This window comes from Mauremys mutica, chromosome 13, assembly GCF_020497125.1.
Source record: "Mauremys mutica isolate MM-2020 ecotype Southern chromosome 13, ASM2049712v1, whole genome shotgun sequence".
NCBI lineage: Eukaryota > Metazoa > Chordata > Testudines > Geoemydidae > Mauremys > Mauremys mutica.
Genome location: NC_059084.1, coordinates 17,811,284 through 17,831,508, shown reverse-complemented (window position 1 = coordinate 17,831,508; position 20,225 = coordinate 17,811,284). Strand labels below are relative to the sequence as shown.

The 20,225-nt window shown below is 43.1% G+C and overlaps 1 protein-coding gene across 5 annotated transcripts in view; it reads right to left on the bottom strand.

Moving 5' to 3' along the window:
* Window positions 1-20,225, bottom strand: part of SULF2 (sulfatase 2) — a 249,012-nt gene that overhangs the window by 1,160 nt on the left and 227,627 nt on the right. For 4 of the 5 annotated variants that reach the window (XM_044986390.1, XM_044986387.1, XM_044986388.1 and 1 more), the window contains 9 exons: window positions 16,668-16,911; window positions 13,927-14,023; window positions 12,430-12,524; window positions 8,166-8,225; window positions 7,419-7,588; window positions 5,054-5,196; window positions 4,104-4,227; window positions 1,632-1,662; window positions 1,267-1,323 (listed from right to left, as the gene is read on the bottom strand). In XM_044986390.1, coding sequence (XP_044842325.1) covers window positions 1,267-1,323; window positions 1,632-1,662; window positions 4,104-4,227; window positions 5,054-5,196; window positions 7,419-7,588; window positions 8,166-8,225; window positions 12,430-12,524; window positions 13,927-14,023; window positions 16,668-16,911 — 1,021 coding nt within the window. The remainder of the gene's footprint in view (window positions 1-1,266; window positions 1,324-1,631; window positions 1,663-4,103; window positions 4,228-5,053; window positions 5,197-7,418; window positions 7,589-8,165; window positions 8,226-12,429; window positions 12,525-13,926; window positions 14,024-16,667; window positions 16,912-20,225) is intronic. The other variant, XM_044986391.1, reaches the window with a different exon arrangement.

Here is a 20,225-nt window from a genome sequence, read left to right as displayed (position 1 = left end):
TTAATTTTGTGATACTTTACCCTTAATTACATCAGAAATAGAGTTATGAATAAACCCAATCTATCTAACAGATACTATGGCAGTGGGGGCCATATAAGTATGAGTGCCTCACACTTTTTAATGGATTTATCATTTTCACATCCCTGCAAGGTCAGGTATGACAGTACTGCATTAATAGAGAAAGATGCATTAAAAAAACAACAACACTGGATTCTAGCAGAATGTCAGACTATATTGAAGTATATTTTGCAGTCAAGTTATTTTTCATGAATAGTTTGGGTAATTCAATCTTGTCCCCTCCTGCTCATAGTACACGAGGCCACTGGGGAAATAGTGGGATTTTTTGCCCGTTGCAGACACAGCGGCCTGTACAATCTGCTTTGTCAGATCCAGTTTATGTGGTTGACAGGCCTGCCCAGGGCCATTCTGAGTTTATGGCTTGAAGAGAGGGAGCTGCTGAGACTTCATTTAGACAAGACTGAGATTATGCCAGTACCAGGGGGAAAAAATCAGATCTGTCAACTGAGGGAATTAGCCTGCCTTCACTTGCTTATGTTTGCAATTCTGCTATCCTTGGCTGCTTCTGGACACCCAGAAGGCAGCTGTGACTAAGGGATTTTAGATAAAAGACTGCAACTTTTTTGCCAAATACAGATGCCTGTGATTCAGAGTTTATAGCAGTGAACCACATCTGTGTCAGCTCAAGACTGAAAAACGGTATGTGCTTTACGGGGCCGCAAGCTGAAACTATTTAGAAACATGCTGGTACAGAATAGGGCTGCACTCGTTCAGTGGCATTTCTTGTTGGGAGTGTGTTACATTTGTACTCTGCAGTTGCTTCTAATTTCTTTCTAAATGTAATTTAAGGTGCTTGCTTTAACATATATTTTAAATGGTTTGGGTGCTGGGTTGGCCATAAAGCACCCTTCTCTTAATGCAAATATTGAGTTAGTTCCCTAGATTAATTGAAAGGAGGCAGAAGTCTGAAGATTTTTGGTGAAAGTTGTGTACCTTCATTTCAAGGGCGCATAGTAGAAAATAATGTAGCCAGTTTAAATGTTTAACCTCCTTCACTGCAGCAATTTTAGAGTAATGCTTAGTTTGTCAGCATTGTGTTCAATTAATAGAACTACAGTACCATCTTCAAGTGGGAGGCTCTCCTACTTGAAAACAGTAACTAAGAATAGATGCTGCATGCAAAAAGGAGAGAGAAAAATAAATGTTAAGTCAAAGCTAATGCTTTTCATGAACTAACTCCCAACTCACAGCGACTTGGAAGATGAAGGTCTCTTCATTTCTGGCCACCTTCGACGCTGAAACTGCCTAATTATCAAGCAGCAAAAGGAGAAAAAAAGGTTAACCATCACCAAGAAAACCACCAGCACTATGGTCTGAAAGATGGGAAAAGATTTTAGCTTGAATCTGAATTACAGGAAATAGAACATGCCCTGTCAATGAATAAATAGGAACACCACAGAAATTCAAATTAAGGGTGCTGGAGGAAGAGTTTGCATCAAAGGTATCCCTGGCACCGACAGGTGAGTCCCTCCTCTGCTTTCCCAACCTCAGATTCCTCATTGCTTAGTGTGTAGGTGAGTCCTGATAAAAATTAAACGTGTTTTAAAACATACCTGAACTGCTCATAGCTTCCATCTTTAAGCCCTTAAATTAAAAAAAAAAAAATAGTTAACTGATGCCTGCAAAAGAATAAGGTAATTGGGTAAGGCACAATGCAAAAAATTGTGATGTCTCAGAACCTTCTACCTACTAACCCAGTGGATCTTAAACTTTTATACTGGTAACCCCTTTCACACAGCAAGCCTCTGAGTGCAACGCCCCCCCCCCCAAATTAAAAGCACAATTTTTTATATTTAACACTATTTATAAATGATGAAGGCAAAGTGGGATTCGGCAAGGGTGGCTAACAGTTCGTGACCCCCCACATAACCACCTTGTAACCCCCTGAAGGGTCACAACCCCCAGTGTGAAAACCCTGTACTAACCTTAATTCACAAGCCACTTTTGGGGTTACATAACCAAGTTCAAATTAGGTGGTCTGTACTCTGATCTATGTTATCATTATCCAGAATCGAAGCCTTTTCTACTCTACATCAACATAGAGTTAGATTTTGCAGCACCCTGGTAAGTCACAGGCAGGTTCATTTAAATAAATGTAGTAGAAACATCTATTAATTAAATACATACATAGATACAATCAATATAGAAGCCCCTGTGCTATTTTTAATCCCCCACACCAGGGGAGTAGGGTGCAGTTTAGGATAAACACATTTTTAGTTATTTCTGCCACTTACCAGCAGTGCATATTTTGAAAAAGTGTCAATATTAGGTTTCAAAATAGATACCTCAGTGCAGTGATTGGACAGTTGAAACCTTTCACAACTACTGCTTCAGTAGACTTAGATAATGCTCTGGTTAACACTTGTTTCATTATTGTTAGGCTTTTACGCCCATGAGTGTTAAACAATTTTCATATTATATAATAAAGAGAATAGAATGAAATTTGTTTTCTCTATGAGGTGTAAAAACCCTTTCCTTCTCAACTGCTCAGATTTCACTAGCTTACTCCTATGATATCCTGAGCATGTTCTAGAGGGAATAAGACCTCAATTTTTTTTATTGAAAAATACAAGCAGGAATTAAACACACTTGTCTTTACTGTATATATTTTTGTTACTTTAAATGCAGTAGTAGGGAACTGAGTTTTCTCAGTAAATCAGACAGCAGCTGAAAAGATAATTAATTCATCTAGAATAAGAAAAGTCATCTCAATAGCAACAGTACAAGACTGCTAAAGGAAGTGGGTGAATTGAAATGGATACAAAAGCTTTTGCTACCAGCACTATGGTGGGGCTAAAACCATTATGCAGATGGCTCCTTTGTTGGTTTCCAGTTCCTAATCAGTTTTGTGCATATCATTAATTGCCCCCTCTCCTGCTACAATGAGCATGAGAGTCAAAGTCTGAATGATATGGGAGACTACACTTTCCTTTTCCTCTCTAGCAGTGCACCCCTGGGGGTGCACCTTTTCTTTTGATAACTAATAGACAAAAGACTCCAGCACTATCAGTTTAGAACTCTTCACCACATTTTAATAACTCCCACTAGGCTAAATGGCTATCCAATCTATTGTGTCCTGGTTTCCTGGCTAGCTGTAATTACAACCTCAGTTCCTCAACATTTTTTGAGTTTTTGGAAAGTTCTTCATACTGATTCGGGATGAATACTCAAAAAACTTCCCAAAACTAGAAATCTGCAGTATTTCATTTTAGACACATTAGGACCATTTCCTAAATGAAATATGGTCCCCAGGATCGTGTCATCCCTACAAGCAAGCTGCCAGGCAGTTTGGGAGCACATCATCACTACAGCTCCCAAGCATCTGGCTACTCAGCAGCGTGGAAGCCCTGTCTCCCAGGCACTTGGCTCCAGGGTCGCCCACCTAGCAGGCTGCCACAGAGCCTGAGAGCATGTCAGTGTTGATTAATCAACATTTTCCAATGGAAAAATATATTGTTGGAAAGAACTACCTGGAAATTATCTGTGATACCATAGCATGGGCTATGGGGGCTGGGAACAACTGTTTTGTTTCTTTTAAAGATTGTATAGGCAAAAGGGGAATAAAGTAATATAAGACTTACACTGAGGATCCTAACCAAACAAGCAGGACTGTACTAGAACTGTTGTATAAAATCCCATGTATGTCAACTCATGAGATCTTCAGCTTCTCTAAGTTTAGTAGTGTACTCTTCTGCTGTTAAGTAGTACATATTTGAGGGGAAAACTGAGCTAATATGTTAGGAAAGTAAACAAAACAGAGTTAGTGTATTGAGCAAATGTAAAGCTATGTCTATATAATTCACAGAAATGGATAGCTCTTTAAACACCGAGTACAGGAAATGTGGACACAATCGAATGCATGCAACCATGAACCTAAAGAAAGTCCACAATTAACAGGATATTAATTTTTGGGGCTACTAGTCATAATATTAGAGATCCATTTCCAATTGTGTAAAATTAGTCTTGGTATACTGGAAACCCTTTTCACTTGAGGATTTGGAGGATGTAAGTAGACGGGCTCTTACCCAGATCCATGTTCCTAGTTCTTGGGTTGCACTGTTTATATCCTTTGCAGCTTCTTAATTCCATGAGTTGGATGTGCAGTTGATTGAGAATGTCTCTATCTAGTGTGTTCACTGCATTAATCAACTAAGGATAAATAAAAGTTCTTGTTAACAACAGATGGGTTGTTAGTGTCCTTAAGGAAGTTGAGAGAGCTTCACACAAAGAAAACACATAGTTTGTTTCCAAAAGTAAGTAAACCAAGGAAAAGCTGCTCAGGTCAAATGAAATAGTTCTTGTTTTGCACCAGCGTTGCCACAGCCGTGCAACCCTAGAGTCTATAAGATGTACTTTGCAACTACGTGGCTTCCTGGCACCCAGCGACACACAACCAATTATAGCCATTCTCTCTACAAACAGATACTTAAATACGGAAGAGAGGTTTAAAACCAGGGTATGCTGTATGGGTGGAAGTCACGGCTTACAGCAGTTGAGTGTATCTATGATAGAGGTTGGCACTAATGGAGCTTACACCAGTCTGATACAAAGGCCTCAGACATAAGACAAAGCTTTTCATCCCTATTTCTGAGCTGTGACCAGATGCGAGAGTGTATGGTCAGTGCAGAGCCAGCTCTAGTCCCTTAAGGCAGGAGGAAGGCACCGCCCCCCCACACTTTTACTTGCCCCAGAAAACAATTGTCTGCTTCAGTGCCACTGGCACTTTTAACCAGGAAAGTGCAATATTTTTCTTGGAACAAAGACTGCCTTGCTCTGATGTGAATTATTAGCTCCTAATCAAGTCACTGCCTTATATCACTGTTTTAGTGTACGCCAGGAGATTTCTTTCAAATGGGCATTGGTTGATGAAAAGCTAGTTATTTAGCAATTAAAAAGAAGTAATTTCATATTGAAAGGGGAAAAGAGTTTACTTGTCTGTTTTTAGTATTTCCATTTCTGCTCTGTGTTCAGGTACCTGATATGGGTCAGTGTTGAGATCAAAATACTCCAGGAAGCCAGTAGCAAATTCACAAAACAGGAAGTTGTGTGTCTCATTGATTGTCCTCATACACCAGTACGTGTTGTTATTGGCACTGGTACAGGCACAGAAAGGACCCACTGCAAATGAAAGGTTGAGATACTTAAAACCATAAGAAGCATTCAGCCAGGGTTAGGCATGCATTTCACTATTCTCAGACTTTAAGGTCAGAATAGACCATCATGATCATCTAGTCTGACCTCTTGCATATTGCAGGCCACAGACCCTCACCCACCCACTCCTGTAATAGACCCCATAACCTCTTAGTTACTAAAATCCTCAAATCATGATTTAAACTTAAAGTTACAGAGAATTCATTATTTATTCTATTTCAAACCAGCTGTGCCACATGCTACAGAGGAAGATGAAATACCCCAGGGCCGCTGCCAGTCTGACTTAAGGGAAAATTAGACCCTGAACATTTCGGTGAGACACACCAGCCAAACACCTGGAAAGAATTCACTGTAGTAACTCAGAGCCCTCCCCATCTAGTGTCCTTTCTCCAGGCATTGGAGATATTTGCTATCAGTCATGGACTGGCCACATGTCATTGTAGGCAACCTCATCGTACCATCCCCTCCATAAACTTATCAAGCTTAGTCTTGAAACCAGTTAGGTTTTTTGCCCCCACTGCTCTCCTTGGGAGGCTGTTCCAGAACTTCACTTCTCTGATGGTTAGAAACTTTCACTGAATTTCAAACCTAAACTTGGTCAGTTTATATCTATTTGTTCTAGTGCAAACATTAACTCTTACTGTAAATAACTCTTCTTCATCCCTGGTGTTTATCCCTTGGATGTATTTATAGAAAGCAATCATATCTCCCCTCAGCCTTCATTTGGTTAGGCTACACAAGCCAAGCTCTCCTCTTATAAAGTAGGCTCCTCATTCCTTTGATCATCCTAGTAGCCCTTTTCTGTACCTATTCCAGTTTGAATTCACTTTTCTTAAACATGGGAGACAAGAACTGCACACAGTATTTCAGATGAGATCTCACCAGTGCTTTGTATAATGGTAATAACACTTCCCTATCCCTACTGAAAATAACTGATGCATCCTAGTATTGCATTAGGCTTTTTCAAAACTGGATCATATTGCTGGCTTATAGTCCTCGACCAGGTCTTTCTCCTCCTCTGTCCCCCAGCTTATAGCAAAATTCTATGGCAGCCTGGTGAGAAAATGTGTTCAGTTAGCATTCCTTCTGCCTCACTTTAGGAATATTGTTGCCTTATGCAAAAATCAGGCAGAGGGCACAGCTAGCAATCTGAAACATGCACATGCTCTGCTCTATTCTGTCCTACCTTCTCTGCCATACTAGAGTCACTGAGAGGGGCCCTTCTAGTCTCCAAGAAGAGGATCTTAGTATAGGGGGCAGCGTCAATGAGAGCTAGGTGAATAACTGATTTTTTTTTTTTTAGTTCATTGACTGAACTGAAAAATCTGGAATATTTTTCCCCTCAGTGAAATGAAAAACCAAAAATACCTCTCATTTTGGCTGAAATGAAATGGGTTGTTTTGGCTTTGTGGTTTTTATCTTCAGCCCCCCCCCCTTTTTTTTATTTACACTTTTGTTTTGAAGTTAAATCTAGCTACATTTCAAAACTAAATGTCTCTTTGAAATGAAAAAGTGTTGCCTTTTTTGCAGCAGAAACTATTTCCTGAGCTCAGCTTGAATTTGCAGCTTCAGTCAATCAGAAACTTCATTTTTTGGCAAATGTGCTATTTACAATAAACAAACAAAATAAAATAAATAATTGGCCCACCTGTATTCTCAATCCAACAAATCCTCCCAGTGGCCATGGACCACCTCTGCCCCAACTGTGGAAATGAGCAAATCCCCATGTGCCAGGTACCTACAAACTGGTCAGTTTCCTAAGGATTAGTTATTTATGTAAGGCAAATACTTAAACACCAAATTCTATTAGAGGCTCGGTATGCAACTCTCAGTCTTCCCTGCATGTCTTAGGGCAAAACTTGACCCCATTATCTGAAAATCTTGGTAAAAAACACCTATTTGATTTAAACATTAGGTTATTTTTAGCCTCCACTTTTAATTCCCTTTTCAGAAAAAGATGGTGTGCTTTTTTCCCCATCCTGTTGGATTGGTAACACCAACTGTAAATACACCGCTGTATATTATGAGGAAATTCCTGTGACCTTGGTCAATATACCATATGCTATAAAGTGTTGTCTATAAGACTGATGCTAACAATGAGGGAGCAGGGCATTGCCTGGTGGACAGAATCCTGTCCCAGGCAGTGACCTGCACCTTCCTGGTTATTGCTCAGTCACTGGGATCCTTACATGTCCACAAGGGGGCAGTCTGCCAGTGCTGGTTGTCATGGGTAAAGCACGTCAGGCCAGGCATGCTGCATGTATCATTGTTTTTTATTCTCTTCAGCAGTTTGCGCAGCTTCTTCTTTCGCCTCTGTTCTCTAAGAAGCCACAATTTGTCCTTTTCTTGCAGGGCTTTCCTACAGCCAAGAGACACAAAAAGTTAGGACAATACACCCAACTCTAAACAAAAACAAAAAAAAGGGGGTGAGGTGGACTTGAAAGTGGCTTACAAAATTGATGGGCTTTGCTTCGTAAACTGGAAGGAAAATTAATCATTCATATTGTTAAAGAAACAGCCTTCCTTCCAAGAGGCCCTGCTGAGACAATACTTGGGAATTACAGCCCTTTTCTTTTCAAAACAGTTGAGACATGATCTACTCAGTCCTTATCACAGCTCAGCGAAGTAGGTGGGTTCTATTACCCCATTTTATTGAAGATGAAACAGCCAGTGAGGTTAATTGCCTGGCCTAAAGTCTCAGAGTCCTTTTCAGAGCAGGAATTAGATCTCAGAATTTGCTAGCTCCTAGTCCCATGCTTGAATCACTAGAACCCCACTCTCTTATTCACTGCCCTTTCTTTACATGTAAATGTTTTTAAATACAGGAGATACGCAGTATTATTCCATTTGGCTAGTTCTTAGCTAGTGTGTATTCATCAAAGTTTAACCAGTGAGCATCTTGCATTTCTCTTCCAAAGAAGGAGGCCTGCACTTACTTGAAAGGATGGAGACTAGACCCTTTTTGCCTGAGTTTGCCCTTGTGTTTGGAATGGTAACTGGAAAAAAACCACAAATTCACAATCAAGAACACCAAAAGACAATGGCTTCTGTTTATATAGAATTTGCACACTGCATTCAAATAGAAAATGTCACCTCTTCTGCTGAGTTATTCACTAGCAATGTGTGGTTAATGATCTGCAACCTAGCTGGACTGGAATCTACCCAGCTAAGCATTTTTCTGCATTTTCCGCTGTCCCCACAAAATCATGGGAGGACAGGGACATCTTGTGTGTTGCAACATGTATCTGCAAGTGATTTCAGATACTGCAGTTTCAACGTTACCTATTCTGTGCACGAGAGCCAAAATTATACAACTGTCAGCTAAAACAATTAGATTTCCAGTTTTAGTATTTTCTTCATGTACATTTTTATGAACTTATTTCGATAATAGGAGAGTTGCCAGATGCCTATAATCTTTCCTCCCTTGTAGTTAAAAGAAATGAATATAAATTGACTTGTAGGTGCTTGCTGTATTGTTATGGGCTAGTAGTGCCTGGGAAACAGATAAAAGGTAGCGTTGCAACTAACATTCTGGCTTGTACCAGTGTCTTATTTATTCTGGATATCTGAGTACTCAGCAGGATTCTGGCAAATGTGTGTTGGGTTTTAAACAAGTTAGTCTACTGTTTAGATCTCTTTTTGGAACTCCCTTTCCTCTGTTATAAAAATGAGGGCTATTTAAGTTTTTGCAAGGTGGTCTTTGTGACTTTTCTTATACACAAATTACAAAATTAAACAATTTTTTAAAATGAATAAAAGCTCAGTTAATTGTAACTCTATTGGCTATTGTCATGCCCTTCATTAGCAGCCTTACAAATCAGAAGCCAATTTAAAAAGTTTTGCAATTTAATCTAAATAGTGTAGCAGACTGAATTCTGTCAGACTTGTGCAGGTTCTAATAGACTCTTGAACAGAGAAATACAAAGAAAGTAACATATCTCAAATAAAATGTTAGAATATATCTTTGAGTGCCACAGAGCTTTAAAAAGGCTAATTATCAACATAAGGTAACTATTACCATCGAATAACTAGTCTGATTCTGCAAGCTTACATCTCACACACAAAGTATGTACCTAATTCATTAATCAACAAATGTTCTTACTGCAGAATTGTCGCTTTACATAAGTGAAACTTTACTCAGATGGGTAGTCCCACTGAAGTCAGCACACATATGCATGTGTGTAAATGCTTGCAGAGCAGAGGTGTGTAAACATTCTCCACGTAAACAAATTCATCCTTCAATGTTTTAAGTTACTGTAAATGTTAAAATAAAATCTGTCCTTGACAGTAGTTTTTAAAATGTTACTCTTTGAAACCAGTGATTTTATAGGGCTATGTAAGCTTTCATGGACTCATACTGTGTTTTGGAAAATATTACACATCTAAGAGGGAGTGTCTGTACCGCTTAGAATTACATTACTATATATCAGATTACACACACATCTCATTCTTCATTCAGAATTAAATAGGTTATGCCACACTTGTACATACTATTTGGCGACACCAGGGAATATTAAAAAACTACTACATTTGTTGTATAGTTTCAGCTACAGGCCACTGCACTGCAGAGTTACCACCTAACAAACACTATGCAGACTGTGCACTTCACAGTTGTTAGCTAGCATGTAATGTGCACCCAGGGAGCTGAAGGGTGTACTCTGAATAGCTCAGCCTGTAGAAGCAACTGAGATAGGGGATGTGTCATATCATACCTGCCCATCTCTTCTCACAGAGATACCTGTTCCTCATAATAGCAAGAACTTTTTTCCCCAAAGGCCTCTATAGGGCACATCTCACAGTATTTTTTCTTTTAATAATTGTTGAAAAACCCTTTTTCGAGCTACTTTAATTAATGGCAGGTGGCATTGCTGTCTGGTTTCTCTAAATATACTGCTCTGTAGAGTGCACACACAATACCACTGCAGATCTATGGCTGATATTCCCATGGTGACACCTGGCTCATTGGCAGACTCAATAGTAGCCGTATTGTCAGCTGTTCCTGGCACTCTTAAGTTGCTTTGCTGAGCAGCTTTCTTGAAAGCAAATTTTATTCAAGTACTTTAACAACTGATTTTACAAGACTCTCTGCTATGCTCGTTTGCCTGAAGCCCTCAGGAAGCTCTTAAATGCTCTCCCTATGCAATGTGTGTGCTGCCTTCCAATCCTCTTGGAAATTCTTGGGCACATTAGAAGCTAAGTGTGCAGAGTCCCTGATGCACAATCACTGTTTTGATATTAAACTATTGCACTTAGAATTCAGTTAGTAAGAAAAGTTTGGGTGCATTTAAACCAGTGCTGGCTGTATGGCTACAGGTACTCCGTACTAGCTGGAAAATGCTTATTTCTTCCAGCCAGCAGTTGCTAGACATTTTACTGCTGGTGTCTGAGGAAATGGATTACGATGCCCATGATTAAACTGAAGGGGGAGCAATTTGCTCTCATCTGATCTTTGCATTACTCCATTTGTGCAGTATACTTATTGAAAGCAGAGAAAGTGACACTGCTCCCCTTTGGAAAAGCAAGTCTAAAGTCAGAACAATGTGCTTAATGAATCATCTCTGTTCTCAGATGTCCCCACCACCACTGCATCTCAGCACAGAGTTATATTTGATCAGCTGGATTTGAACCCATGATTAAGGCTAACATTTAATCATGGGTATTTTTAGTAAAAGTCATGGACAGGTCATGGGCCTGTGATTTTTTTTGTTTCTTGCCCATGATCTGTCCATGACTTGTACCATAAATACCCCTGACTGAATCGGCGCCGGGGGGGGGGAGGGGAAGGACTGTGAGGGGGCACAGTATGGGGGGGAGCCCCTGGCACCAGCTGTCAGGGGGAGCCCCAAGGGCCCAGTGCTGCTCCCCCCGCCGCCTGAGGGCCCTCTGCTCCAGCCGCCATGGGGGGGGCGGGGGGGAGAGCCCGGGGCCAGGCACTGCTGCCGCCGGGCCAGATTGCTACTGGGAGCCGCTGAGCTGTGGCTGCTCCCACCACCCCTGGGATGGCTGCTCAGGCGGTCCCCGGGGCCAGCTGCCAGAGCAGTGGCTGGTGTTGCTGGCCCCAGGGCCGTCCAAATGGCTGGCTGCAGAGCTGCTCCGGCAGCAGCCAGTGTGGCTGTCCCCAGGGTCACCCAAGCAGTTGGCTCCAGGGCAGCCCTGGGGTTAGCCACACCAGCTGCTGCAGAAGTCATGGAATCCGTAACGTCCACAACAAACACAGAGCCTGACTCGTGACCTTAGGTCACCAACACTAGACCACAGGGGCAGCTTAAAAGCTAGTTAGAAGCTTGACCTCGTCCATCATTTTAAATGGCATTAATTAGTCCTGAATTAATTCATGAGAAACAGAAATGCCCAAGTTCTGCTACTTCTGTTACAGTGCGGAACTGAGTATTACAAGCAGGACATTCCCAGTCAAACACTACAACTGTTGGAGTAGAGGGCAGGGCCGGCTCCAGAGCCCAGCGGGGCAAGCACCTGCCTGGGGCGGCCCTTTCCCGGGGGGGCGGCAGGCTGGGCCGGCGGACCTGCCGCAGTCATGCCTGCGGGAGGTCCACCGGAGCCCCGGGAGCAGCGGACCTGCCGCAGGCATGACTGCGGAGGGGGCGCTCGTCCCGCGGCTCCAGTGGACCTCCCGCAGGCATGACTGCGGCAGCTCAACCGGAGCCGCCGGACCTGCGAACCACCCGCAGCTGCGGGAGGTCCAGCCGAGCCGCGCGACCAGTGGACCCTCTGCAGTCATGCCCGCGGGAGGTCCGCTGCTCCCGCGGCTCGGGGGCGCCTCCCGGGCATGACTGCTTGGGGCGGCCAAAAACCTAGAGCCGCCCCTGGTAGAGGGACAGGAGAAGGCCAGAGAAAAGACCTGTCACTTTGTAAAAAATGTCCCCAGCTTTAAAATGTGCTTCTCTCAGCATCACTTTGATTATTTCAGATTCATAATCATTCATGTGTAACAGGAAGGTGGGAGGGAAGCCTCAGCTAAACTGGGCACTGGATTAAGAGCTCCTCTGCTGCAGCCCAGCTCTCTCAGGACATTAGCAGGTGGAACATACTCATGGTACTGCTTTTCTTTTAAAAGAACACAATCTGTTAGCATCATCAGCATTAATTCTGGTAAAACAGGTTCTTATCCTGCCTGCCAAGACTCATATCAGCCACAGTTGCATATTACAACTTGCTACTTTAATGTATGTGTGGAGATACCTTATCTTGTTACAGTCACACTCCTCTGGTCGCTTCTTCTTTAGATGACCTCTGACCTCCCTTAAGTTTTTTATTTTATTTTGCAGTGTTTCAATCTAACAACAAAAATCACAGAATGAATTGGTTGGGTTCCTACCTTCTCCCATCCATTCTATGTCCATTAAATAATTTTCTTTCCCCACTCTTATCTTGCTCCTACCCCAATCATACTGATGCACATGCACGTACTTTTCTAGGCTTCTGCCCCAGGATCAAAATTACCAAAACGACTCCCCCCTAAAGCCCAGGAGCAAACCTTCCTCTGGCTGCCTAGGATGGAAACCTGAGCTTGGAGCTATAGGGAAGTCAGTCCTATTCCCAAAATACCAACAATGACCTATTTCAGGCAGGTCTTAACCACCATACTGAGCTCTGGCAGGTGAAAGTTATGACTATGTTCTGATTTGCATACAACTTCCTCCCATCATTCATATTTGCAAAAGGATGGATGTTACCTAGCAAAAGGAACAAGTCAAATTGAAGCCTTTAGGAGAGGTATGGCCCATTGTGAATTTGAAACAGGAACAGATTTCTCTCCTTTTAGGATTGCAAGAGAAAATGACAGGTCTCCACCATTTTACATGACAATCATTTGAAACCTCTGACTGCATGGGGCGCAGGGCAGTGGTTAGTTTGATTGCATTGGCGTATGCATTTGTGGGAAAGGAGCAAAGTGCCAGACCATCATCTGCTCCTTCCCCTGTAATTGAAGGCAGTAACGTTGCTAGTGTGTTGGTACTGTTCACTCTAGCTGGCAGTGCACATTCATGCTCAAGAGATGGGTCTAGGGCTCCCACCTTGGCTCTTTACATGGGGAGACAATGCAAACATATTATCCAGGACTGAGCAAAAGGTTACTATCCCACCACTACTAAATAGCAGTTGCAGCATGGCAGGCTGGTGTACAGGTGGTGGACCCAGAACTCAAGAGGATCACACAAAGGATCCTGCCCTGTGACCCTATACAAGAAACAGAGGAGACAGGAGAGAGATGAGATGAGGCAATTTTCTTCTGCATTCCATACTGCACATGCTTGTTAAAAAACAGAGAGCTGGAACAAGAGGATGATACTGAAGAAGCTTGACTTAAGATTGCCCCTTAGTGTACTACCAAAACTAATATGGTCTTCAGTATCTCCCATGGCCTGTGCAAGCTTTGCAGTGTAGAAGCATTCCCAGATATGATTTGCTGAGTGGTTACAAGAGCTCCTTCCCCTGTTCTCTGCAATGTTTTTGGTTTCAGCTTTTTCTCCCCAACATCTCCCTGTGCCCCAGTGACTGTAAATATTCACTGGCCTGAATGCAGAGACCCGCAGAGAGACCTCATATGACAACTTCTCTTCCAAATCCCTCATCTCCACAAACCAAGGAAAAACTAATCCAATTCCCAAATGCAAAAGTTAAAAATAATAAAATAAAGCAGCACATTACATACATACAGCTGTTAAGATCACTAACCTCATGGTCAATATGAAGTTTATGGTCCTTCCAAGCCTGCAGTGACTTGTACAGATCTGTGTCACACTGAACAGTATCATTCTCCAGAATATAGCATCTGTCCACAGGAGAATAAAAGTTTATTACATTGCACAGAGGAGCCAGCAACAGGAACATCTGCTTTTGATAACTCTGAGGCCATGTCTACACTTACCAGGATTGAGGCAGCTGAAACTGATTCAGCAGGAGTCGATTTAGTGGGTCTAATGAAGACCCGCTAAATCGACTGCAGAGCGCTCTCCGGTGGACTCCGGTACTCCATTGGAATGAGAGGAGTAAGGTAAGTCAATGGGCGAGCATCTCCCATTGACACAGCATGGTGTAGAAACTGCAGTTAGTCAACCTAAGATACATTGACTCCAGCTGCATTATTCGTGTAGTGGCAGTAGCGTAACTTAGGTTGAATTACTACAATAGTTTAGACAAGGCCTGAGTTCCAAAGCTCCAAAAAGCAAATGATACCAATTCAGCGATATAAAATAATGTATTAAGGGGCGGGGGAGAATTTGCTACAAATTTACCACGATAACACACAGCCAATGTGAAAACTAACTGGAGGGTAATAAACTTTGAATATCTTTGTAAACTATCATATACTGGCTATTTCCTATTGCTGCTCTTAGACTGGGCTACATAGACTTCTAAATTACTTATCAAGCATATAGCTAACAGATGTTTAACTAATTCTAAAAGCTTCTCAGAAGCAGTAATCCCACAACACTTAACTAAGGCCTGGTCTACGGGGGTGGTGGGAGGGGGAAATCGATCTAAGTTACACAACTTTAGCTACGTGAATAACGTAGCTGAAGTTGACGTACTTATACCTACTCACTGCGGTGAGTTGACTGCTGCCGCTCCCCCGTCGACTCCACCTGCGCCTCTCGCGGTGGAGGAGTACAGGAGTCAACGGGAGAGCACTCGGAGGTCAACTGATCGCGTCTAGTTTAGACGCGATCAATCGACCCCTGCTGGATCGATTGCTGCCCACCGATCCGGCGGGTAGTGTAGACATACCCTAAGTGATCTATGAGAGAGACACACAAGAGAGGTTCCCCAGAAATAATGCTGGGCTTCTAAGGGAAGGAACTTTTACAGCTTTTACAATGGGGTAAAATTCAAAAACACCTAAGTGACTTATGAGTCTAAGTCTCATTTTCAGGAGTGACTTGGGCTTCTAAGTCCCATTGACTTTTAATGAGATTTAGAATCCCAATTCACTGTTAAATATGGAACTTAGGTATTTTTGAAAATTTTACACTAGGAGCTTAGCAAATACCACAGACAGGTATTTTTAAAGTGTAATTCGACAAAAAGCTCCCTGCCACGGCTTTCACCGATGGGACTCCTCAGGCAGGTACATTTGCAGCAGTGTTTGCACAACCAGCTATTTGGGAGCCACCTAATCAGGTAGCAGGATCAATACCATTTGATGCAGGAGGCCACTCACAGCACAAACAGCACATTCTGACTCATGACCGCACAGGAAGGGATCCTCAACTCCACTACCGTCAATGGAGCCATGCCGCCTTACACCAGCAGAGGAGCTACCCCTCGAAGCAGGAACTGAAGCGTGTTTACATGAGCTAATCAGTGAACAATTCAAAACAACAACCATATTGATAATGCAGGTCTGTCTGCAGATAATTCACAAGACGACAGCGACTAAGCTAATCAAACACAAATTTAGCTGCAAATAGCTCTAGAGTTTACACACACAGGAGAAGATTTCTTGCTTCCCTGTGGTATTATGGTGTCTTCACAGCCCGGAGAATTCCCTCTCCCCACCCTCCAAGGCTCCACCTCACAATGCTTCTCTCCCCTCAGTCCAGCATTCGCGTTCCCAGAATTGGCAAGAGGGAGGTGTGAGAGGCAGCTACTTCCCCTAGAGCTCCGAGTGCGTTCTTGGAATAAGCAGTTACAGCCAACCCCTTGCACAGACCAGGTGAATCACTGAGTTCCACTGGACATAGGGTGACCAGACAGCAAATGTGAAAAATCGGGACAGGGGGTGGAGGGTAATAGGAGCCTATATAAGAAAAAAAAATTCGGGACTGTCCCTATAAAATCGGGACATCTGGTCACCCTAGCTGGACAGCTTATCCTGGTCTCAAATAAGGATGATCATTCCTGGTGCAAACAGCAGTTGTGCCTGTTTACACTAGGGGTCTGAATGGGCCCATCACTGATGGGTGAAATGGAAGCAAGTCTCCAGTGCAGACAAAGCTTAGAGCATGGGGCAGCCCTCTGCAGCCACACACCAGTCCCTGTGTGATGGCAAATCATCCATTGTGAAAAGCTCATGCTAGTGCGGGTGAGGATGGGGACTTCAGAGAAGGGAGAAAGAGGGACGTAAATGCACAGTCAGGATGGGATTTTCAAAAGGTCTGACTCAGCGCCCATTGAAATCAATGCGAGTTATACCACTGACTTCAATGGGAGCAGAGCTAGGCCAATGTGGAGAGTTTTGCAAAATTCCCACCTCCGAGCCCTCACTCTGCAGCGACCCTGGCTGAACCCAGGCAGATTCCCCCCAGCCCCCTCCAAATAAACGGTTTCTGGAGCAGCTGCACTCTGCCAAGCTGGAAAGTCAGAGGCCAGGTGTCAGCATCCAAATTACTAGCTCACCAAAAGAAATGCACCTACTCTTTCTCAACCTGCCCCATGGGTGACGAGGGCAAATATCACACACGATACGCACTCACCTGTGAGTCACTTTGATTAAATTAGGGGCCGTATACTCTGCAATGCCGCCTGCGCCACTGTATTCTCCGATGTCCTTATCCTCCTCTCCTCCTGCAGCCTCCCCCTCTGCCTTGTGTCTTTTGGTGATATTCCTTGGTAAGACAGGTTGGTAGCCATCCTCTAAACCCAAATTATAAACCTCTCCATCTAGCTCAATGGACACAGAGCGAATAGAGCGATTCCGGACATAGCTTGGCTTGTACTCTGGAAGACAGGAAGAGAGAATGTGTGCTATAATTTGATCTTGCTTGAGCCAGGGTCCTTCCTCAGACACCAGCCAGACTGTGACATTTGGAATTAACTGGCCCACCTTCCAGGTTTGGTGTTTGCTGCAGCTGTCCTCAGAGCTGTTATCTCACTAGCACTTTCATGGGCAGATGGGCAACTGGGAGCATGAGAGTGTGAGGACAGATACAGTGCAGATGGGCACAGAGAAGGCAGGGGGAGGAAGACATGCGATATTGTTTAGAGAGAACATAGTTCATTTTTAAAAATTGTTTTTACTAGGAGAGTCACCAGATGGCAGCAAAAGCTCAAAAAATAACCCTGATCGGTAGAAATGGAAGAGCTGCACTGTACTAGGTCATTCCTGTGCAGGCCACTATAGTGTTTTCCCTTCAGCATGTACTCCTGAGCTTTGTCCAGTTTATGATAAAGCTCCCAGGCAACTGAACTCCCATTACATCCCACAGAGACACTTTTGACAGAACTCAGAAAGTTTTTCCAGCATTCAGACTGACCCTTTTGCTCAACTTCACCTTTTTCCTCCCAGACAAGCTATTTTAGTTTTTAACCTCTCCCCTCAAATCAATCCCGCCTGGCCCTTCCTCATTTCCATTTCTTGTCCCTAAATTCCCTTGTTTGTCAATATCTTTCTGATGCTGAGTTGCCCAGAGCTGACTGCCTCTTCTACAGTCTCTCCAGTGCCACGTAGTCCCATACAACGCAGTGCCTTTCCGTACGCAGCCCAAACTCACACTGTTACCATTCCGCACCATGAGCTGTCCACAATCACTCATCAATCTGTTTGGTACTGCTGCTTTCCAAGATTCTTCTTCCCTGCTCAAAACCCAAGAGATTCTAGAGATGGTTCCACGTTTACATCCAGAAAAAGGGATGACAGCAGCACAACCTAACTGTAAGCCACCACAGAAAGGCCCCTCTGCTTGCTGGTGCCCGAACCTTTCCTTAGCATCAAAGGACTCAGGGTTGTCTCAGGCCTCACCGGAATCAAGTCTCTTCCGGATTCCTCCTCTCTGTCCAAAGCTGAAAGCTAACAGAGTGTGCCCCACAAGAATGAGACTTTTGTTTTGCAGTCTGATGAAGAGAGATCTGGTGCTGCTGGCATGAAAAGAAACTAACCCCACCATGCTCAAAACAGACCTTTCAACAGGGGAAACCCCCATAGAGAAGAGGATAAAAAAATGGGAAACATTAACTAGTGTGTTGTCTCACCAAAAAGGTAGACCGTTCAAATGAGTTATGTCCTATAATTGACACAGAACTATTTAGCAAAAAAAAGGAGTACTTGTGGCACCTTAAAGACTAACAAATTTATTTTAGCATGAGCTTTCGTGAGCTAAAGCTCACTTCTTCGGATGCAGACTAACACGGCTGCTACTCTGAAACCTGTCATTATGCAAGAACTATTTAGGGGGCCCATCTCTGATTTCCTGGTGAAGTTGGTCAGGAGGCTCAGGACCCATTCATGAATCTTGGTGGGCATGCAACAGCAAGAGAAACATCTCTTTCCTCCCAGTGCTAAGCTTTGGTTCCTGGCACTTAATTCCAGTTGATGTGCTACAGAAAGCAGAATACCAGCTGGATGATCTAGCGCTGCACTTTTTTCCACCCGAGGCTCAAAATGTATTGCTGATATTGAGCCAGGTGAATCATAGCGGAAGAAAAAAAACATTTTAGGCTCCAATTCAGGAAATATTTGAATAGGAGGAGGAAACTCCCATCGTTTCAATACCAGAAGGATGTTCCAAAAAGCTACACCCTGACAATTAGATTCAAAATGCAAACTCTTCTTTCTTTAGTTGCTCTCTTATTTCATCTCGTTATTCTCTGCCAATCAAGAGTTTCTCTTCCCTGTGAACTTCATGTACCCAACCTGGTGCACTGGCCTTTAGCATCTAGCTGCAAGGAACCACAGCCTACACATGTCCCTGAAGAATCCTCTTACACTCAGAATGCAGGAGAGAACTTCTCCATTGCAGCCATTCCCAGTCTCACCTGATGAAGAATGACTCAATCTGGTATGAGAGAGCTCACAAATCAAGTCATGTTTTTGTCATTGCTAGCATGATTCACTACCCACAGTGCTGAATCAGAGCATTTAATACTGTGATTTGTCCCAAATGCCATCTATTCCAAGAGGAATGGTTAAAATATTTTAAGTGATGAATTGTCAGCTGGGCCTCCCTGTTTGCAAAGTGAATTGTGGGCACAAATTCTAATAGTTATATGTCTAACCACCTGATTTGCTCCCCAAACTACCAAGTTTTGCTCTCCAATTCATTTGCCTGTACACACACACACACACACACACAAAAGTGCGTGCAGGGCCTCTGAATATTAGTCCTTATGTGCAATCCCTTGTCATCATAATTTTCTTACCAGGTTTCATAGCTTCTGCTCCAAGAAGGCCCAGGAATCTCACATCTCTTTCTCCAGCTCTGTTCCTCAGAAGCTGGCTGATATCTTGCCTGTATTACTATATGGTTACATCCTCAAAGCTGAATCTAGAAACTGAGTTTGGAGAAATCGATCTATGCTAAAGGAAGCTAAATCGCTCATCATTGCACCATCTCTCCACAACTGCTATCCTTCTCCTCTTGTGTCCCTCAGCATGGGTCTGTCTCTCTCTCTCTCTCGGGGGTGGGGGCAGGTACAAAGCTCCAGCTAGGACTGCCTCTGCCAGACGGAAGACTAAACCAGTCGATTCTTTCATGAGTTATTTTTTGGTAGCAAAAAGTAGCAGCATCTGAGGTTTCAGCAGTGGGTGGTGAGCATGCAATGCAGCACCTGGAATGATTATTCAATTACATAAAGAAACGCGGTAATGCTTTATTATAAAACCATAAACTTCATATCTGGCATAAACACACACAGCCTTCAACTTTACATTAACTTCCCTCAAGCCATCATTCAAGCCTTATTACTAGTTTCCACCTGCCAAAGTCATGATTTAGCACTGAGATCACTTAGGAATGATCGTTCTCTCAAGGATAACTGAGTACTGCAACTGCTGTATGTGGCAACTTCTCCAAAGCAGAAGCCTGGCTATATAGCAGAGATATTAGTGAAAGGCAGAAAGCACTTGCACTTCCCTGCTGCTACCCATTCTGCATAGGTAGTTTGGATCTGATGTATTTTCCATTTCATAAATGACCATGGAAAAAGTCTTTTAGATTATTACTATGAGCAAGTATTCTGCTAATGGATTCTAACCATGGGGAATTTATTTTATTTGAATGGGCCACAAGGAAAAAAAAATCTGATGCCAGCCAAAT